The sequence below is a fragment of the Pimephales promelas genome, chromosome 7 (genome assembly GCF_988280905.1).
Source record: "Pimephales promelas chromosome 7, fPimPro1.hap1.1, whole genome shotgun sequence".
Classification (NCBI taxonomy): Eukaryota; Metazoa; Chordata; class Actinopteri; order Cypriniformes; family Leuciscidae; genus Pimephales; species Pimephales promelas.
In genome coordinates this window covers 12,055,953-12,078,821 of record NC_142775.1, presented here as the reverse complement: position 1 = coordinate 12,078,821, position 22,869 = coordinate 12,055,953, and the positions used below count along the sequence as shown (strand labels likewise).

The window sequence follows — 22,869 nt, the reverse complement described above, 5'->3', positions numbered from 1 at the left end:
ATGGACTGTGACATGACAAATTTATTTTCCCTCGTATCAGGCTGAGAGACAGAGTGACCATTAAAACGGGTCCACGGCATATCGTCCGTGGGACAGAGGAGGGCAACTTTGAGATGGTAATTAAATCAGCACAGAAGTCAGACACCGGAGTTTACACCTGCAAGATCATCAACGAGTATGGAACGAAGCAGTGTGAGGGCAAACTGGAGGTGAAAGGTAAGGGCTTCAGCTGCAGCAGTCATGCATGGTTTGTGTTCATTTGGAAATCATAAGCACGATAAACCATGGAGGCCAAGTGTTGATATCTCTGCTTGCTTTAAGATTATGGGCTCTATCTTGCACCCGGCGCAAATGACTTTATACACTGACGCATTTATCATTCCTATTTTGCACCCGCTCAAAGCAGGCTTTTTCCCTCCACAGACGCACGTCGGTAAACTAGGAAATGAACTTGCGCTCCCCGGGCGGGTTGGGGCAAAAAGGAGGCTTGTGTCGGTGCAAACAATCTCTCAGCTACACAGATGCATTTTACTTTTTGGAAATGATACATTATTTTAAGGAAAAATATAAAAACATGAGGGAAATCATTGTTGTGTCCATGACGATGGGAAAAATAGGCCTAAAGCTTACATATTTACCCAAATTATTATATGCATGTTTAACCGAAGCTAATTTGGATGGGTTAGTCCCATCCCCAATGTCACTTCTCTTTCTTTTACGGCCCTGACGAGAACATCGATCTCCTCGGCTGTGAACCGATGCTGAAGGTAAATGCGCCTTACAATAGAATTGCGCCATGGAACAAGCGCACCTCGCTCATCATTCTCTTAAAGGGAATGTGATATGACATAGATTTCCGTTACGCCCAAACCACACCTATGAATAGACCATTTCACAAGATATAAACAACACTGGCCCAGAAGCACTTCCTGTTTCAGTTTGTAACTGTTTTCTTTATTTCACATGTAAAGAAAACATCTTAAAGATGTTTGTTTAACTTTTTGATTCAGTTTTAAATGTTCTGTTGGTTGTATTTTATCCCAGCTTTTATGTAGTGTTAAAAAACTGAAACAGGAAGTGCTTCTGGACCAGTGTTGTTTACATCTTGTGAAATGGTCTATAGTGAAGCTCCTCCAGACCAGCCCCTTTTAGATTTGCGCCAGGCGCAAGAGGCATTTATCCCGCCGGGAAAATAGCAATTGCGCCCAAGACCCGCCCACAAAGTTACTTGCGCTTTGACACTTGCGTTTCAGATCGTTAAAATAGAGCCCGATGTGTGCAATTTTTCTTGAAATGCTTTCTTCTTTCCCAGCTTAATATGCATAGACAACTATAAGTAAGCCATTCATAATTCATTACCCCGAAAATCACTGTAGTTGAGGTACTTTACATTATGAGCAGTTTGTAGCTTTGCAAAGTAGCTTCCCCAATGCAAATGATCACCTTTTTAATATTTAATAAATAGGATTTTCCAAATGATTTATGCAGCAAGATGATTTCAGTGTTTGATGGTTAGTCAGTGAATGTGTTTGAATGCGTAGTGTTAGATTTGTGTCGGCTTGTAATTGTCTGGCCTTATTACACGTGAATGACCTCTGGGTCATTTTGCATGGTTTGAATAGTTTTTACATGAGAAGTGCATTCATGATTACAGAAGAGATTGTTGCATGCCTTGTTTTAATACAATTTTATTCTTGTACAATGATTTCTATGCACTAATAAAAAAATAACAGTCTTGCTGTTCAATGCATTTTTTGCAACCTTGGATGATTAACAAGATTTGCAGTTAATTTAGTGAACTAGTGTTCAAAAGTTAGGGGTCAATAATTTAAAAAAGATATTCAAACTTCCATCTAAACAAAATCTGCATATTAGAATGATTTCTAAAGGATCATGTTGCACGCCACTGAATAAAACAATAAATGAATAATTGCAACTTTTAATCTCACAATTGCGAGATATGAAGTCAGTGTTGTGAGAAATAAAGTCGCAATTGTGAGATATAAAGTCAGAATTGTGAGATATAAAGTCAGAATTGTGAGATATAAAGTCAGAATTGCATAAAGTCGCAATTCTGAGAACAAAAGACAGAAGTGCGACTTTTTATCTCACAATTCTGACTTTTTTTTCTCACAATTGCAAGTTTACATCTCGCAATTCTGACTTTATAACACATAATTGCAAGTTTATATGTCGAAATTATGACAGCTTTTCTCAGAATTGTGAGATAGAAACTCGCAATTGCGAGTTGTCAGGCCAATTCTAAGGGGAAAAACTAACTAAAGACTAACTTTTTTCCCCCTCAGAATAGTTTATATCTCACAATTCTGACTTTATAACACACTATTGTGACTTTATGTCTAGCAATTCTGACTTTGTATCTTGTAATTCTGACTTTATAACACACAATTGCGCTTTTATATCACACAATTCTGACTTTATTATCACAATTCTGACTTTACATCTCGCAATTCTGAGAAATAAAGTCAGAATTGCGAGATATAAAGTCAGAATTCCGTGATATAAAGTCACAATTGCGAGAAAAAGTCCGAATTGTGAGATAAAAAGTCGCAATTACCTTTTTTATTTTTCATTGTGTTGCGGAAACAAGCTTCCATAAAGACTGGAGTAATGGCTGCTGAAAATTTAGCTTTGCCAACAGAGAAATAATACATTAAAATAGAAAATGGTTATTTTAAATTATAATAACATCACACAATATTACTATTTTTATTCAATTTCAATCAGATAAATGCAACCTTGTTATAATATACTTTACCTTGGTATACTGATCATTTTAAGAAGTCTGAAAAAGCCAAAATACAGTCTGGCCATGTTGAGTTCTGGGTATAATTTTGAGCTGATCCGTTCTGAGCCGTGAACGGATTATGCTGACAGACAATGTATTAGCGTATTCATCTAATATTTCTGCTCTGCTGTACAGCACAAGCTATTAACAGGCTACATCTGCAGCAGATTAAACACATGCAAAGACTCAGTGCACTTTAAGCTTCTCTGGATTTCCTCAAAAGGATTTTTTTTCCACACTTATCTTTATCGTTTTTACTCCAGCTCGTCCAGTAGAGCCAGGCCTGGCCATCATTCGGCCAGTGAGGGATGTAATGGTGAAGGCAGGAGAGACTGCCCTGTTCGAGTGTCATGTGATCGGCCCGCAGGACACAGATGTTGATTGGCTGTCAGATGGGAAACTTATCCAGCCAGCTCTGTTGAACTGTAAGATGCACTTTGACGGGAAAAGGTGCAGGCTGCTGCTTAACTCTGTACATGAAGATGACAGTGGAACGTACACCTGCAAACTGAGCACAGCTAAAGGTGAGCAGCTTGGTATAGGTTTTATATACACTTTGATATCAACAACACATCATTAGCTATGTTTCCATCCACATATTTTTGTGAGATTTTGGGATATGGCATAAAAAGCACTGCATTGAAATGCCAAAGTGCACATACACTTCTAAAAATGTGCATAACTTGAGGCAGATACCAAAAATTATCCAATAAGAAAACGTGCAATGGAAAGACACTTACCGAATAAATCCCTCAATGACTTTGCCTCAAAAGAGGATGTGCGTCTCAAATGTTGGTTTGGTCATTCTGAAATGCCTGAGCCAATGTCTGTCATCACTATGATTTGGTATAATGAAGTGTCTTGCATGGTTGCCTTCCCAAACACAAGATGACATGACTTAAAGGACATAATTTATGCTGTACACAAAAAGAGCTAGAGTGGCTTGACCCTTATTAACCTGTCTGCTTTATTTCATATGTCATGTAATTTATAGAGGAGCTGACCTCTAGTGCCAAGCTAAAGGTTATAGCATCCATAGAGCCCCTCTTCACCCGACAGCTGGATGTACTGGAAGTTATCGAGGGTCGTAATGCTCGATTTGACTGTAAGGTGAGCGGGACGCCACCTCCTCGGGTCACCTGGAGCCACTTTGGTATGAGTCTAATTCCCTTGAGTGCCTCTCAGTGTCATTCCCTGTAAAATAACATCAAGATGGTTGGGTCATTTGTGTGTCATGTCTTCAACAGATCATCCTCTGGAGGAAAGCGATGACATTCGGATCTTGAAAGAAGGAGGACGGCACTCGTTAATCATCTCTCATGTTAGTAATGAAGATGAGGGCCTCTATACAGTAGTAGCGCATAACTCATATGGGGAGGCAGAATGTGCAGCAGAGCTGTATGTGCAGGAGCCTAGACCGGCAATATCCTCTCAAATGTAAGTCCTTTTACTTAAATTTTACTCAGAACCACTTTAAAAGGTTATTTCACCCAAAAAATCTCTCATTATTTACTCACTCTCATGTAGTTCCAAACCTGTAAGCTGGTATTTTGTCCAAGTAACGTTCCATATAAGGACAGTTCATAATGGCTGTCGAGCTCCAAATAGGACAAAATACACCATAAACGCACCATAATGTCATCCATAGGACTTGTACACCATATTCCGAGTCTTCTGAAACCAATATGTTGCTTTTTACAAGGGCATAAATGGTGCTTTGACAGGTTCAAGTTGACAATTTTCATATTTGGGTGAAGTGTTCCTTAAAGGATAGTTCACTTTGAAATTAATGTTTGGTATGTTTTAGTTTACCTCAAGGGCATCCAAGATGTAGGTGTCCTTGTTTCCGCAGTAGTTTCAATTTTGATATTTTTAGGTCAAACCGTTCGTGTCTGTCAGTCATATAATGGAGGTCTATGGTCACCACCTAAAAGAGCATGCACAGAGAAGTCCAAATTAAACATGATTTAATGACTCGTAAATAAAATAACACATTAATGGCCTAAGACACGAAACGAGCGGTTTGTGTGAGAAAAACGAACAGTATTTATTTTGTTTTTACCTCTTGTAACCATACCCACGTCCTGTGTTGTGGTAACAAGAGGTAAAAACGATATAAATACTGTTCGTTTTCTCACACAAACCGCTCGTTTCGTGTCTTAGGCCATTAATGTGTTCTTCCATTTACGAATCATTAAATCATGTTTAATTTGGACTTCTCTGTGTATGCTCTTTTAGGTGGTGACCATAGACTAGGGGTTTCACAACTACTGATTTTTGCTAGTCGACTAGTTTTGCATAACAGTCGACGACTAGTCGACTAGTCGTTAAATGGTTTATTCTAGGGGTGTGTGACATCACGAATAGTAAATGTCTCCACGATCTGCTTTTGAAGAAATATGGTAGTAGTATCGTGTAACAGTGCATTCTATCAGTTCTGGCGCCTCTGTCTCAACTGTACAACGCGACGTAGCCTACACATCACACGTTAAGGAATTGGTACGGGACACTACAATTCACAAAAGTTCATTGTTTGCATAAGCCTTGCCGGTTAAACATTTAATTCACGCGCTGTTCTAACGTGCGCTTTCCTGAGCGCGCGGCATATCCCCGACGCTCACAGGCATTAGAAGCCTGTCAAACAGCGCCTGAATACTGGACTAAGTTATCTTTCAATACTGTTAAATACACACAATGTTTACATAAACAGAATTGGCTATGTCTAAAGTGAAAGCAAACATTTGAGAGAAAATCTGGTGTAGGCTAATATGCGTCTATATTAAACACGTCGCGTGCTGGTCTAAGCGAGAGTAGTACTCGTATTTTCCACACTATAAAGCGCACTTAAAAGCCTTTAATTTTCTCAATCCGGCCTTTTCTCAAGCCTTATAATCCGGAGCGCATTATATATGGATCAATTGCTCGCGCTCGTGTCCATCTTATGCCCGCTTTGTCACACGGCCAGTTCAACCTCGTATAAATCAGGTTATATGTGTCTCCCGCTCACGAGCGCTCTCTCTAACACACACACGAACAGACACTGCTGTCAGCAGGCTGCGAATGTAAGTAACGTGCCCGCCCCAGCGCGCTCACGCTTACTAAATAAACGCCTCACCTCCGACGCCGCGCACTCGCTGCATTTCCTTTAGCACATCTAGTGGATGCATAACGCAAACCCAGTCAAACGTTTGAAAAATGTTCTAAAATAGGCCATTAAAGGTGCGCCTTATAGTAGTACTGCCGCTTGTATTTAAAGGGATAGTTAACAAAAAATATATATCTATATATATGTCATCATTTTGTTTCCGACTAGTCGACTAAGGCCAACAGCGCCAATTAGTGGTTGTGACAGTCGACTAGTTGATGAAACCCCTACCATAGACCTCCATTAAATGACTGATAGACACGAACGGTTTGACCTAAAAATATCAAAATTGAAACTACTGCGGAAACAAAGACACCTACATCTTTTCAAAATTTCAAATTTTAAAGTGAACTATACCTATAAATCAAAAAATGTCAAAAATGTTTTGCATTACAATATAATATCTTTTTATGATTCATTTTGGTTTATCTCTACCAGAGCAAAGCTGGAAAAAATGCCCTCCATTCCCGAGGAGCCCGAAGTGCCTGAGAATGAGGTGGAACGTTTCACCATGCCTGATTTTGTCAAGCCGCTCTATGATCTGGATGTAGTCGAGGGCAGAGAGGCTGTGCTCAGGTGCAAAGTGGCTGGCTTGCCGTACCCGACCATAATCTGGTTTCACAATGGCAAGAGAATTGATAGCACTGAGGACAGAAAAATGACACAGTGTAAGTTAGTTGATACCATAATTCAATTCTCTTACAATCTACTGAGCCTTTCCAGAAAGCAGTCCCTATGGAAATGATTGTGTGAGTTGTGGGAATAACAGGAATATAACGTTGTTCTTTTTGTTGTCTTTTCTGCAGTCAGAGATGTTCACAGCCTGGTGGTCCGCTCTGTTTGTCATGCACACGGAGGAGTTTACAAGTGTGTCATATCCAATAAGGTGGGCAAGGCAACATGCTATGCTCATCTTTATGTGACAGGTGAGTTTAATATCTTCATGGCTTCTGCTAGATATGCATGACAACTTGAACATTAGTTAGGCAGTCCCAAGTTAGCAGCCAGATTGGCGTCAAATAACCAAAGCTTATTTAAGATCTTTTCCATATCCCAGACTGTTCAAAATAACACTATGACCCACATCTCAGACTGTTTGAAATAATCCTACAATTTATTTTAAGTCTAAAGCAAATGCATGTGTGTGTAAGAAGTGGTGAGAAACTCCTCTGGCAGCAAATAAATATTCTAACTTGACACTTTTGCTGTTTTAGACATCCTTCCTGACCCACCAGATGGGGCCCCAGTCATTGAGTCCATCACTGGCAAGACTATCACGCTAAGCTGGAAGAAACCCAGAAGACTGGATTCGTCCATTGGTATAATTATGCACGTTATTTATGTATTTATTTAATTTAGAAACTGTTCTTGTACTGTAACGTGTCTCATTTAAAGGTTTGAAGATCTCCGAAGGACAATTTTAATTGGTCAGTGGTTGCTCTTTCATAGCTATAGGGTAATGGAGTTCTCAGTTAAGATTCTTCTAAATATCCACTGTGTCTCAGATGTTTCCTAAAATACTTAAGGGGAAAAAATAGAGACTTTTTGATATACAGGAAGAGTACAGAGCTATAGGATCATTTGTTTATGAAATCATTTGATGAAAAATGCTCATGAGTTGTCATTGTCTGTCTTTTTATTGTAGATGTTGGTATCTTGACAAATCTGAGTTTGAGATCACTTCTGAAACTCTAAAGACAAAATTGAGATTACTGGGGGGTTTAAGAGCAAAATCGGTGAAGCAAGGCTTAAAAAAATTAAGTGTGATTTTTTTTTTTTTTTTTTTTTTTTTCACCAGTAGTGGCAGCATAATTGCAATCTTTGTTTGGGCAGCCTCAACCAAAAGTGTTAGTTTGTAATTTGCCCTACCTGTTTTGTGACCAATGGACGACAGGATAATTATTATTCAAATTTACAATTCTTTTTTATTTTTTTGTGCCATTAGTGCTGCAGAAATATTGCACTTCACTTTTAAACAGAAGTCTCTATTTCCTCTCTGCCTAATCTTCTTGTGGTCTTAAAGAAATGGAGTTAATAAAGGATTAGTTTGCCCTATAGGACGTTTTCACACCAATGGAGAAGTCTCTCAACATTTAAAGGGGTCATGAACTGGCTTTTTAAATTGTATTATTTTGTTGTCTAAGGTCAACTTATTCATTTTGATGTTTTTGAATGCAAAACCAAGCAAACATCATAAGTAATAGGCTATTTTGTACCCTAGTTTTGAGCCTAGCTGAAAAACGCTCGGTTTTTATGGGCGTCTCGCACTGAAGACTTGGAAGTAAACGTCCACTGTTGTGAGTGGATAACAGTTTTGCATGTTATAATGAGTTTCAACTCACCCGTCGATGCACTTGGGGGAAATTGTTTTGAAAACATCCAATGTTGTAAAATGGCAACCGGAATGATTCCCCCATACATGTTCGACCCAGAGTCCGTGTGTTGCACAATTCCCGTCAGATCCAATATAGACGGCACAGCACCGTTCTTTACTCTTAATCGGTCTGCAAATCCACTCTTGTTTACAAAACAATCCTCAGTGAAATGAAGTGAACAGACGGATAATGTTTTACCTCATCAGCTGACACGTCATTAAAATAAAGTTTATCCATGCAGTCCTATTGGAATCCAGAGGAAGCTTATGCAGCGACTGCCTTCTTCCACAACCAGGCACTGGACAATATTTTGTATTGCTCGGTAGCTCGATCCGGTTTGTCATCACGAGGTAGGAATCTATGTTATTTAGCTATGCGTGTAATGCGCGGATCAGTGGGCGGGGCTAAACCGGCCGTGTTGAAGTAGGCGTTGATCTTCTTCTGCGGTGGTGGTGTTTTATCCTCTCTGACGTCATAGCTCCCCACTTTGAAAAGTCGTTTGCTGAGGCTGGTGTCAATAAAAGCTTTTTATTGGACTAACAAGGACGTTTTCAGTTCTGAAACTTACAGGATATTCTTATAATATGATGACCTCTTAGATGTCAAAAGCTCAAGGAAAAATTTATTTCTCAGTTCATCACCCCTTTAATGGTAAATGAATTGAAACAATAATTCAAAAGCACCAACTCTTCCATTAGAGAGATCTCATTTGTGCTCACTGTCTTTTGGCAACTTCTCATTAAACTAAATATAGCATAAATATTGATAGAAGAACAGTGTAGTGATGCTAGTTGGATAGCAGCACGAATGGTTGACCTAACATGCTCTTGTTTTCGTTTACACATTACCAAGTATGGGCCTGTTGAATATAGTTGTGTAGCTCTGTTATACAGTAACATTTTATTTATTGCTTTCCAACAGACGTTCTATGTCTTGGTGTTGTTGTGGGAAACAATCACAGATTTAATGCTGCATTGACTGTCCAAGCCCTAAAATTTTAGTGTCCTTCCATACTGTCAAAAACGGTTTCCTCTCCTTGCAGTGTAATTGAAAAATGGATTGGAAAGTTAGATCCATAAATAATCAGATTTCCTTTTTTAGTTATAGATTTAAAACTTAACCCAAAATGATTGATTTATATTTCCAGATCCTAGCTCCCTGATGTATGCTGTTCAGCAGCAGGCCCTGGGGTCGATCCAGTGGACCATCATCGCCTCTTGCCTGAAACAGACCACCTATACTATCCCCAATCTGTCTAAAAGTGTCCGCTACACCTTCAGGGTGCTATCAATCACCAGCAAGGCCTTTAGCAAGCCGTCGCCTGCTACCGAGCCAGTGCAGCTGCTAGACAGAGGTATGCCTCAACAAACAAGGACAGCCGCTGTCAGACGGGTCAATGAGATGTATGAGTTACTGCAGGAGCCTGGCTTTTATCTCTCTGTCTGCAGGTCCGTACATCCAGGAGGCTCCTGTAATCATTGACAAGCCGGACATTGTGTATTTGGTGGAAAAGCAGCCCTTAAGCATCACTGTCACTCTCAACCATGTCAATGCATCGGTCACATGGAAGAGGTATTTTGCATTTTGATTACTGATACTGAAACTGATACTTTTTTATGCTATGCTTGATTATTTGATTATCCATAAGCTATGAAACTGTTGATAAATACGACATCTAAAGAGATAAATCATTGAAAAAAATCATCATTTACTCATCTTCATGATGTTTTTTTCCATCAAACATAAAAGGGCAGAATGTCTGAGCTCCTCTTTTTCATACAACAAAAGTTAATGGGAATATGTACTTGCAAGCTATAAAATAAATTAAGAAAGTCTTGCCTTTCTAATCTTTCAAATCATGATAAACAGGATAGCTAAATTTAAATTTGATTGCACTGAATCAATTATGGAACTTATTCTTTTTTGTTCTGCCTAATACTTATTAATAATTTAAGAAACTGTTGTCTGCTGTCATTATGCACTCATTTGCGCTTCCTTATGTTATTTCTTCCTTCTAATACAAAATGAGATATTTAGAAGAATGCCCTAGTCACTCTTTTACATGCATCAAAACTAGGAATTTAAACTTGCAAGCTTTAAAAGAGGCATAAAAGTACCACAAGAGTAATACATATGACTTGTTTGCATTGCTGCAAATCCTCTATATCTATACAGTACACAAATATATTATTTACAGAAATGCAGTTCAAGTTTTTCCTATGCTAATAATTCTCTGATGCTATAATTAAGACAGCACGGTATTAGTATTCCTTAAATATTTGAATTAGGGTTTGTTTAAAATCTCTGATTCTCTAGTATTTTATCATTTTTAACATTATACATTTTAAGACATTAATGTTTGTGTTACTGAGGCCAGCTAGTAAGAGCTGTGTGAGTGGAGTGTTTGCATATTAAATTCTGATCAGTCTTCAATCGTACACCTATTGGCATACTGAATTCTGATTGATCTTTTATTTCTTGCATCTATAGAGTGCCGAAGTGATGACGTCACTTTGTAGGACGACTCGGAAGCTAGCGGCGCATGGGTTCCTTCGATCGAAAAGCTATGCATTTTCCCCATAGACTTTTGGAAAATCGCAAAAAATAAGATCTGTGTTCAACAAAGAGTTGTGACCCTTACACGTTTTACAAGTTAATCCAAAATTTATACATTTTGAAGCCTATATAAAGTATTTAAACACAATAAAGTTTAAATCAGACACAATAAAGTTTAAAAAACCACAGGCTGGTTATAACTGTGTGTTTTATGTCATAGATCAAAACGTGAAAATATTTAGAGGCTTTGTTCACCACAGACCTTATTTCAGGCGATTTAGCAAAAACCCATTCAAAAATCCCATAGACTTCAGAGCGAGGGAACCGGTAGTGCTAAATGCTAACTCACTTCCGCGTTTTGGCCTACTTCGCCACTCTATTTAATAGCCATATAACCTAAAATATTTACACTTTTGCATTTGCAAGGACATGTATATGTTGTTGACCTGAATAAAACAAGAAGTTATTGTGGCATTATATTTTCAGAGGGGGAGTGACATTGTCTAACAGACCGGGTCTGTATGAGTTGAGCATGCCTGATGATGACCAGCACACACTGAAGCTGTACAAGGTAAAGAGCAGTGATGCTGGTCAGCTCACTTGCGTCGCCAGCAACAAGTATGGCAGCGACTCCTGCATCCTAACCCTGGAAATGGCAGGTACGTTGCCTTTTTCAGAATACAAACTGTATGACTATCTGTATTATTGCACATATTCAGTCTCATTGATTTCTCTGTCTCTAGTGGCACCAACTTTTGAGTCCATCATGGAAGACCTGGATGTGAATGTAGGCGAGACTCCTCGTTTTGCGGTGGTGGTTGAAGGAAAGCCTGTCCCAGACATCCTTTGGTACAAGGTGTGTGCTTTTTTTTTGTAGTGCATGCCCAATTTAATTCGAGCACAGTTTTTTAGGATTTATATTGTATTAAAAAAAATTCTGTCAATAAATCAAGATTTGGGGCAGTGAAAATCTATAATATTCGACAAACTCTCAACATATGATGTTCTCCAATCACCGCAGAACCTAAACCTCTGGGTAGGAGAGGATCCCTCTTGTCCTTTGTTTTCATCACCTGCCACATTAAGGCACATTTTGACAGGATGTAAGGTGGCTCTTAGCCAAGGTCGGTTTAATTGGCGCCATGACCAAGTACGATTGGTACGAAGTACGAAGTGATGATTGGCTTTAGCATTGTATGCGTAGTATGACCAATAAGTTGCCGCCTGAAAATGTGTTAACACCATTTCTCGCCAAGGACAACTGGAAGCTGCTAGGGACTGGAAGATGCTGGTTGATCTTGATCAATGGTTTATTTTTCCACCTGAGATTGCTACCATTAACCTAGGACCAGATATTGTTTTGTCTGGATCAACACGCATTGTTCAACTGATAGAGCTAACAGTGCCATGGGAGGATGCGGTAGATGAGGCATATTAGAGGAAGAAACTGTGATATGCTCATCTGGCCACTGAAGCAGAACAGAGAGGATAGAGAGTCCAGGTTTATCCGGTGGAAGTGGGTTGTCGAGGTTTTGTGGCACACTCTACAACACTGTTCCTCAGAGATGTTCCTCAGAGATGTCGGATTCAGTGGTCAAGAGTTGCATAGCACAGTAAAGAACTTATCTGAAGCAGCAGAGAGGAACAGCAACTGGGTGTGGTTGAGACGGAAAGATTCTGGAAGGCTATGTACAGGCTGCCACGCTATGGTTGAATTCTTGAAAAACGTGAAGAGTCTGTTGGTTTATTTGTATAGGTTGTATAGTATTTACAGTCATTACGTTCCTGTGTATATTGTGTGAATGGCGAGTGGTTGGGCAGAAATTGTGTTTTGAGTTAGGTGGTATGCCATACGGAACCGTTGCCACTGAAACTGCATTAACGCACCAGTGGGGCTCGACAGCCTTAGTCAAACGGGTTGGCGTGTATGGTTGGGTTGCACGAGATTGTGGTTAGGTCTCGGCAGCAGGAGGAATGTAGAGGTCAGTAAGCTGGGCTGAGCTGAGTGGGAGACGGCAGGGGGTGACTCTGGGGCGCCAGAGTCACTGTCGAGCCCTCTTGAGGTGTCGTGGGCTAGTCGACGAAACACTGAGGACGGAAGGTGCCCACTTGAAGACCCTAGAGATGTCCCCTACTCGGCTCAATCCAGACGGTTGTTGTGCTGGTCCACTAGGGAGAACACACTATAGTTGCAGCCGTCGTGTGTAGTGACGCACCAAGTACACTGCAGCCATTAACGGCGGACAGAAGGGGAGTCGCACCACCATATGGAAAGAAGCGTAAATGGATGGAGAAGCATAGTTTACTGTAAAGCTAAGTCTTAGTTTTGCTTATCTTGGCAAAAGCCGAGTACAACTCAGCATGAAGTTTTAACATCTACTCTTGTGTAATGGAAATCGGTTTGCGAACTAGGCATGTAAATAGCAGTAAAAAACAGCCCATTTAAAGGGGACTCCTTATGTCTGTTTTTACAAGATGTAATATAAGTCGTAAGTTCTCCCAGAATGTGTCAGTGAAGTTTCAGCTCCTTTTTTTGGGTAGAAGCAAAAACCACACAATTTTCGTGTGTGTATCTTTAAATGCAAATGTGATGCTTTATGCCTTATGCCTGGTTCAGATTACACGATTTTAGCCCGATTTTGGCACGATCCGTTTGACGTAGGGTATCGTGAGGATTCGTAAACGACAACGGGCGTCGGGACGCAAGATTCGATCGTATCATCTTGTATAGTGTTTCATAGTGGGCGACAACCTACGGCGCGTCTGCGATGCTTCACGACATCATGACAAAAAGACTAGCATGTTTCATTTTTTTAACGGTCCTCCAAGATGGGTTCCGTCACATGTATGAGGTTGACCAATAGGAGCACAAGCTTTTACGTACACAACTTTCAAAAATGGCGAAACGAAAGAGAGACGATGTTGCTAAAAGTAAAAATATATAAGAAAACAATATTTTACCTCAAGTTCTCTCTTTAGAGGGTTGACGGCCCATACTGTACTCTTCTAGCAATCCAGGAACGTGTCCATTGTCGGTTTTCTTTCTTTTTTTCTGAACACAGGACAGCCAATACAACACTCACTGCTTCATCCATTGTTTGTTAACGTTCGTTTCCGGAAGTCACTCGCTACTAGTTTCACCTTCTCGATGACATCATGCGCCTCGTTAAAGACGGCACGTGATGACTGGTCAGGAAGCAACGTGTCTGACGTGTCTTGTCCACGACACAACAAAATTTTAGGAGTCAAAATTGTGTAATCTGACACAGTGACTATCGTAACAGACAAAAAAAAAAATCGTGTAATCTGAACCAGGCATAAAATACTCTGGCAACAAAAGAACATGAGAAGCATTATGGGCCATTTCCAAAAAATGCATTTTTGTATTCCACTGCGCTGCTTTTCCATTGTTTTCTATGTAAACACGCTCTACAGTATGTAAAGGGACCTTGCTGGTTTTTCTCCCATTTGGGACCATTCACACACACTGTCTTTACATCTAAAAACACGAGGCAGTGGAAAACGCAAGGTGTTGAAAATGGCGTTTTCAGCACGAAACGCGAGTACAACTGTCAAACACGTCCGTCTAGAAACAGAAATGCAATGGAAAATAGGGCTGTCAAACGATTAATCGCGATTAATCGCATTCAAAATAAAAGTTTGTGTTTGCATAATACAGTATATGTGGGTGCACTGTGTATAATTATTTTATATATATATATATAAATACACACACATGCGTGTATATTTAAGAAAAAACTATTATTTATATATAAAATATTTATATTTATGTATAATATAAATTATATATAAATCTATATACAGTATATGAAAATATTTCTTAAATATACAAGCATGTGTGTGTATGAATTTATATATATACTGTATATAATAATTATACACAGTGCACCCACATATATTATGTAAACACAAACTTTTATTTTGGATTAATCGTTTGACAGCCCTAATGGAAAAGTAGGGCGGTGGAATGGAAAAACGTGTTCTCTGTTCACTGATACTGCCAATAAGAGAACATTTCTATTGTTTATCACATAGCTGAAACATTCTTGTGTTGAGTGTTTTGAAACCAATAGTTCTTGCTGTTTCGTGATTCTCGTGCTGTGGTAGACGTTTGTTCTCGTATCAGTTGCAGTCAGTTTAGCTGAGATTTCTGACTTTCAAGTCAAACCACGTCAGCCTGTTTCCCACCTGCTGATCTCTCACTAATGGTGCCTGTCTGATATTTCCTTTAGCCACATCACCTTCCTGTGAGCATCATCATGTCCTGTAAATCATGCTAATTTATGCTTTGAATAATACTTTTGGATATTCCATATCCTGCCTCAGGGCTTTGCCTTCTGTTTAATTCCTCACTACCCTGTTCACCTCAAACCCACACAAATGCATTTCAAATTCAAATCACAGCGGTGGGATGGCTGCTTAGTCAATCTTTTCCTCTGATTTTCAGGGAGACACCCTGCTGTCCGAAAGCAGCCATTTCACATTTGTGTACGATGACAATGAATGTTCTCTAGTGGTGCTTAACACTCAAGCAGATGACTCAGGGGTGTACACCTGCACTGCTAAGAATCTGGCCGGTTCCGTGTCCTGCAAGGCCGAGCTGACCGTCCACACCGGTGAGCACTTTAATGAAGCCATTAATGAAGGAAGTTGTTGTCTAACCATTCAAATATAATATATTAAAAATAATATCTGGAAATATACTGATGTATCTTGAATTTATTTGCATTAATTCGTTCATTTCAAATAGGTTTTGTTATTTTCAGTTAATATTAAATTAAATTTTTTTTAAATTTTTGTTCACAATAAATAGAAAATAATGTTAACAAAGCACAACAAGAGAGTTTTCAGACAATTAACATACTGTATGCATATTTGCAAGAATATATATGAAATATGATATAATAAATACATATTTATGTATAGTGAATGTGTTGAAATATTAAAATATAAAAGCAAAATGTGAGAATAAGCAATTTGAACTGTGCACGTGCAGCCTGTGCTTGGTAATTCATTTTATTGGCTTTCAGAAATTGTCTTTGTGATTTGTTTTTATTCCTGACTTTCTGTGTGTAGTCAAGGTGGTGAAAGATGACACGATGGAGGATGAGGCGTCCATCCTAAGGAAGATGCGGAGACTCACTGATTACTATGACGTGCACAAGGAAATTGGGAGGTGAGTCATCCGCCCAGAGCCTCACTTGGACACACCATTTATCTCTAATGATTTCCTCTGTCGGCCTAGAAATTCAAAGAGCCGACTCCATCAGCTCTCGCTGATGACATATCTCAGGTCTTCTGACTCATCACAGAGACGTCTAAGGTTTAATAAAGATTCAGCCGGATAACGGGTTGGCACATTATTAAAAATACACTTTTGGTTTGGAAGTATGCAATTTCATGCTCCACAATCAAAGAATGATTCAGCCACATCAGAAGAGGCCAAAAGAGCCTTGAAATTTCTTGTGTTGTTAAAATATGGGATCCTTGCACTTCTTAGTAAGGTTTGTACAGGTTCTGTATTGAGTAGTCTCGCTTAGCAGCTCTCATTGGCCAAGGACCGCCCAGAGGCCGTCTGACTGACATGTAAAGCAACCAATCAGAGTTTGTTTTGTTCCGCGTCATGTGAAAATGTAATGTTGACGTCCCTACAATAACAGACCAGTGTGTAAAACTGAAGTAAATGTATTTTAATTAGGGCTGAACGATTTTGGAAAATAATCTAATTGCGATTTTTTTTAACCAATATTGCGATTGCGATTTAATATGCGATTTAAATAAAAAAGTTATTTACCTTCTGTATTAGTCGACAAAGACAAGCAATAAATCATTGTACAGTAGGGATGGGAACCTTTAGATAGCTCATGATCCGATCTACTTTTTTTCTTATTAATTAATCTTAATAACTCTTAAAATATGTATTTAATTACATGTGTAAAAACACATACTTTAAAAAAATAAATACATTTTTTTTTTAATTAAACCAATTAGTTAAATAGGCTATATAAAATAATATAGCTTCAAAATATAAAAGCTAGTAAATAAAGAGAAACAAAAAAAAAACATTACAAGCAATAAACAAAGAGTGGTCTCAGTATTTAAAAGTAGGCTGTAAAAGTAAGCTGGAGTGATTTCCCCTCAGTTTAGATACGATAAGCTGCATTCACACTAATGCATATATCTCTTTTGAAATTGTAAATGTGGTTTGTCCTGTTGGTTTAAGATATAACTGACCGTGTTTACATTAATTTCGCGTCATAAAAGCATTTTGACATGCAAGTACATTTACCAATGAGTCACTCACGGCCGCCGCATGCACGAGCTCTTCACAAAGCACGCGTTAGTATTTTAAAATGAAAGCAGCCTTCTCAGTGATTTTCATGGTTTTAATATATAAGCCAACTGCATTCCAAAAGACATAAATAATGCCTCTGTGAAGCATTTGTAAAGAAAATTCCCGCGGTAGAGAACGCGCACTGCAAGTGTAACGTTATAACATCAAGCAAAGCGGCAAAACCTGTTCAACGAAGCCCGCAAATGTCCTTGTAATTCGGTTCAATCCCGAACTTTATGAAATAACGTTACTATGTTTTGGAAGGTTCGAGCGGTGTCGTGTGTGTGTGAGTGAGGAAGAGAGAGAGCGAGAGAGAGAGAAAATAGAAGCAAGCAGATTCAGAACCCGGTTCGTTTCTAAAGCACGTGCAGCGTCATCACGCATCTGTGTTTAAAAACTAAGCTCAGACTCGATTCTGAAATTCTCTGAATCGATCCAGGATTGTTGAGGAGAGGAGAGAATAAATAACACAATAAACTGTTCTTTTCGGGACGCCAGACCGCGTAGCGTGGCAAGTTGATGCTTTATCTTGCAGACTGCTTTTCTCTCGCGTGTCACGTGACCAGTGTAACCGCAGCTCTTGCGATTACAAAATCGCGTTTCATCATATCGCGATTTTATCGCAAATGCAATTAATCGTTCAGCCCTAATTTTAATGGGTCTATGCCGTCAACTTGACATATTTCACATTCTTTTGAAAATCCAGCATTTAGTTGATCCTGAGAAGCGCTCATTGTCACAGTTGTAAATGCGACGGCTTGCTTTTTCCATGAGGGGGTTTGGCATCATGGCATCTTTATTTTCGTATCAAAACGTGACCGGCACGTCTCCTGGAAAACCTGTAGAATTCAACCAAATCAAATTACAACTTCTACAGTGTCTCCAATTTTGTGTGCAATATGCATCACACGGTCAGCTAACGGTCCGTGGCAATGACGTCTGAGGCTGAGAGTATGTATTGAGTAACTACCCAGAAAACCTTAATAGAAATATTAGGGCTGTCAGTTTAAACTTTAAAGCGATGCGTTCAATAAAGTGGACATAAACAAATTAGCTTCTAAAGGCACTTTTTGTTAGATCTATTCAGGGATTTACTCTTCTTCTACAACATGTTAGAATATTTGAATTTGGTTTTCAAAATGTTTACTATATGCTATTAATTAATCAATATATCATGCAAAAATCTAGGTAAGATTTGCGTCTTTGAAATGGTTCAGTATAATATGGTCATAGCCATATTTTAAAGAGAGGGTTATTTGTTTGACACAATGGTACACTGAGCAGCATTTGTGGCACAGTATCTCTTCTCCGCATGCTCTTGCTTTCTCTGTGCTTTAATTATAATCTTCATGGCCGACTGCCACCGTTCTATTTAGACCTGCACCCGCTGCAAACAGACACATGCTACCGCGCTACTCACTCTCTTCCAAAACCTAGTGAGCTTTCTGTCTCTAAAAGGATGTGAAGGCATCGTAGGAGTGCTCTTTGTAGACCTTTTGGCAACATTGACCTTAGATGGTGTACATAAATGTTCATAATAAATATAGACTTTATGTATTCACTGAAAAGTATTAAAAAAAATGTTTTCTCTAACAAAAATTCACACAATATTTGTTTGTACATACACTACCTTTCATAAGAGTGATTTAAATGTTCTAGATTTTTTTTTTATGTTTTTGAAAGAAGTCTTTTTCAACCAAGACTGCATTCATTTAATCCATAATACACTAACATAGTAATATTGTGAAATATTATTACAATTTAAAATAACTATTTTCTGTATTTTATTCATGTGATGGCAAAGCTGAATTTTCATCTTCATAACACACTCATCCTTCAGAAATTATTCTAATATGCTGATTTGAAACATTTTTGTTATCATCGAAATTAAGAACTACTGCATAATATTTTTGTGGAAACCGTAAGAAATGCAGTACATGGCAGTACTAATGACATGAATACATTTCTGTCATTGCTGATTCATTTAATTGTCTTTTTCTGAATTCAAGTTTTCATTTCTTTCAACAAAAAAAAAAACAGCGTACTTTTGTGTATTTTTGTGTAAACAGTGTATTTTTATGCTTACAATACAGTCATTAGCTTGGCAACATGCTAATTGCAAACTATATTAGAATTGATAGTTTTTGACAATTTGTGCCCAAATATTTTACAAATTATTAAATTTGGTAAATATAAACAAATATATTTCATCAGTAGAAAGACAAAAATAGAGGTAAAGATATTTGCTTTGTTACTATCTTTTCACTGGCGGTAACACTTTACAATATGGGTGCACTAATAAGCATTAATTCATGCTTAACTAATGCACAGATAATACTGAATTAATGTGTAACTAATGATTATTTAAGCTATTCATTAATGATTACCACATTAGGAACTAATTAAGATTCTGCAAGGGTAATGTATTAGTTCATACATGAATTGAATTATTATTAATTAAATATGTAATTTTGGTTTAATTCCATAATAACTCATTTTTTAACTAATAGTGTTAATTAATATGTTAATTACCAGAATGAGCCAAAGCCTTGCATTTCAACTTCCAGATAATATGAAAGGTACACTAATATGCATTAATACATGATTAATTACTTCATTGTTAGTGCAAATTCATGTGCAAATTACTAAATGACTAGTTAATAATGGTGTGCCCCAACAAGTAAAGTCATAACATAATGATACCTTTGCAAATCATTAGCTAATGATTAATTAAAGCAAACAACTGGAAGTTGAAGTGCATAGCTTTGACTCATTGTGGTAATTAACACACTAATTTACACTATTAGTTAATGAAATATGTTATTAAATAATTAATACACAATGACACATTGAATTAATACCAATTCATGTATTACTTAATCTATTAATCATATAGACTCTTTATTACTTGCTGATGCACTAATCATTAATTAATGGTTTAGTTCTTCGTGAGTTATACATTAACTCATGATTATCTGTGCATTAGTTAAGCATGAATTAATGCATATTAGTGCACCCGTATTGTAAAGTGTTACCGAATAAACCTTATTTTTCTTATTCTTAAATGTTCTTATTTTCTACGATTTGATGAGAAATGTTCTTTCCTTAGAGGGGCGTTCTCATATGTGAAGCGGGTGATACAGAAGGCGGGAAAGATTGAATATGCAGCCAAGTTTATTTCCGCTCGTGCTAAACGGAAGGAATCCACTCTGAGAGAGCTGAACATCCTGTCTCATCTAGACCATGAGAGGATCCTTTACTTTCACGATGCCTTCGAGAAGAAGAATGCAGTTATCATCATTACAGAGCTGTATCCTTGTTATCATCTCTGAGAGCTTTAGGGATCACTGGCAATAAAAGCATGTTTAAGTTTAAGTTCATTTTATACTGTATATACATATGACGCCGAGGGGTCCTGACCAAGTGTCAAAATATGACGTGAGTTGGGAGTTAGAAAGTGTTGCAAAAGCATGTAATGATATATTTTAAGAAATATTTAAGATTCTGCACTATTTACTGGTCACAAAAGAATAAACCAAATACTAACTCTTGTTTTCAGTTTAACACTGAATTTAAATGATTATGAATTTAATATAATTTATGATTAAATGGTATGTAAAATAGAACCCACACTTTATGTAATTTCTCACATCCAGTCTTGCATAATCACACTTTTTGTACACACATCAATCACCAATGGTGTAAGGATGATGATTTGTTCACAAGCTTTTCCCCATCACTCTGTTGTCTTTGACGATGTGTAAAGATGCCATGAGGAGCTTCTCGAAAGGCTTACAAAGAAATCAACAGTAATGGAGTCAGAGGTGAGTGAACTGATTTTATCTTTCAAAGTCACCATACAAGTTACAAATGTGTGAACAGACTATTCTGTTACAGTTTGTCACATTTGGTTTGTCCTGTGTCATTTATTTTTGCATCCTCTAGTTATGTTGATGATAAGGAATGTATTACTTTATTTCACAGATGAAAGAAGCTTTAGATTTACTCAGACAGTTTAGGCACACTCATTACATTGGACTGAAATTCTCTGAATTGTTTACTGCAGATCCGATCCAGCGTGAGGCAGCTGTTGGAGGGTCTTAGCTATCTTCATCAGCTTGACATAGTTCATCTAGACATCAAGGTAAGCATTATGTAATCTGCTGTCATCATCATTTCCTTTCCAGTAAGCAATAATCACAGTAAGGAACCAATGTGTTGACAAAAATCCTCTATATTTCCGCTCAGCCTGATAACATCCTTATGGCAGACCCTACCAGTGATCAGATCCGCATATGTGATTTTGGAAATGCTGTAAAGTTCACCCCTGATGAGGCACAGTACTGCAAATATGGCACTCCAGAATTTGTCGCCCCAGAGATTGTTAACCAGACACCCGTCTCCAAGGCAACGGACATCTGGTAATGCACCTGGTCCCTTTTTCACAAAACGGCTCTTGAACAAATCTGTGTGCAGCCTCTAAAGTGTCATGAATACATAAGTATTCATGACACTGAATATATGAGTATTCAATTGTGTCTTTCTCACAATTTAACTTTTTTTTTCTTACAGGCCTATTGGAGTTCTAACATACTTATGGTAGGGTTATGTCTAATATTAAGTGATTTATATAAATTGTTTTATATTTACATAGAATATTCATCACTAATACTTCAGCTAGACTTCATCAAAGAACTTTGCTTTGCAGTCTCACTGGAGTTTCTCCTTTTGCTGGAGAAAATGACCGCAGCTCTGTTCTCAACATCAGAAACTATAACGTGGCTTTTGAAGAAAGCATGTTTACCGACCTCTGCCATGAAGCCAAAGGATTCGTCATCAAACTGCTGGTGGCTGATAGATTGTAAGTGGAATCTACAGGGCTAATCTGCTGCACCAAGCTCCTGTTTCCAGAAAATTGTTTCCACTGCTAAGAGCACTTTGTGTTAACTGCCAATTTGTTTAATGTTGTTTTATCTGCAGGAGACCCGATGCTAATGAATGTCTTCGGCACCCCTGGTTCAAGGTAACAACAGAAACCCATAGCTACCCACATGCGTTATTTAAATTAGTACCAAATATATGCCACTTGAAGTTAATTTAAGTTGTGAACATTTTAAATACATATTTCTTTCTTTTAGACCTTGAATAAGGGCAAGAGCATCAGCACAGAGCACCTTAAAAAGTTTTTGTCTAGAAGAAAATGGCAGGTAAGATAACATTAGTGACTTTTCACCACTTAGAACATTAAACAGGGTTCCCATTGGTCCTTGAAATCATTGAAAGTTTGTGAATCTGAAAAACACAATTCAAGGCCCTGGAAAGTTTTTGAAAATACATACAGGTCCTTGAAAGTTCTTGAATTTATTTTGTGCAAGAGCTTTTTTGGAAAAAAAATCCCTCCGGTCCGCTAACGTGTCATTTCGCCAACACTTCGGGACACTTGAATATTAGCTTGCTTGATTTACGTCAGTTACTCATATTTACGCGTTACATTAAGTGTTTCCCGTGTGAGGTACTTGTACATTGCCATGACGTTCACACGTGCATAAAACGACTACGATGGTACATCAACGTTTCACAAACACACCGTGAAACATTGCAAAAATAGGCTGAGACCACTGAAACATGA

The 22,869-nt window shown here is 38.1% G+C and overlaps 1 protein-coding gene across 6 annotated transcripts in view; it reads left to right on the top strand.

The window, feature by feature from the left end:
- spegb (striated muscle enriched protein kinase b) overlaps positions 1 to 22,869 on the top strand; it is a 74,789-nt gene that overhangs the window by 35,649 nt on the left and 16,271 nt on the right. For all 6 annotated transcript variants that reach the window (XM_089133065.1, XM_039669819.2, XM_089133061.1 and 3 more), the window contains 21 exons: positions 41 to 216; positions 3,073 to 3,333; positions 3,804 to 3,962; positions 4,057 to 4,246; positions 6,393 to 6,622; positions 6,761 to 6,880; positions 7,169 to 7,273; positions 9,477 to 9,683; positions 9,778 to 9,901; positions 11,372 to 11,544; positions 11,629 to 11,741; positions 15,354 to 15,522; positions 15,983 to 16,082; positions 20,350 to 20,550; positions 21,007 to 21,064; positions 21,307 to 21,384; positions 21,489 to 21,661; positions 21,813 to 21,839; positions 21,949 to 22,101; positions 22,221 to 22,263; positions 22,379 to 22,447. In XM_089133065.1, the coding sequence (XP_088989191.1) occupies positions 41 to 216; positions 3,073 to 3,333; positions 3,804 to 3,962; positions 4,057 to 4,246; positions 6,393 to 6,622; positions 6,761 to 6,880; positions 7,169 to 7,273; positions 9,477 to 9,683; positions 9,778 to 9,901; positions 11,372 to 11,544; positions 11,629 to 11,741; positions 15,354 to 15,522; positions 15,983 to 16,082; positions 20,350 to 20,550; positions 21,007 to 21,064; positions 21,307 to 21,384; positions 21,489 to 21,661; positions 21,813 to 21,839; positions 21,949 to 22,101; positions 22,221 to 22,263; positions 22,379 to 22,447 (2,929 nt within the window). The remainder of the gene's footprint in view (positions 1 to 40; positions 217 to 3,072; positions 3,334 to 3,803; positions 3,963 to 4,056; positions 4,247 to 6,392; positions 6,623 to 6,760; positions 6,881 to 7,168; positions 7,274 to 9,476; positions 9,684 to 9,777; positions 9,902 to 11,371; positions 11,545 to 11,628; positions 11,742 to 15,353; positions 15,523 to 15,982; positions 16,083 to 20,349; positions 20,551 to 21,006; positions 21,065 to 21,306; positions 21,385 to 21,488; positions 21,662 to 21,812; positions 21,840 to 21,948; positions 22,102 to 22,220; positions 22,264 to 22,378; positions 22,448 to 22,869) is intronic.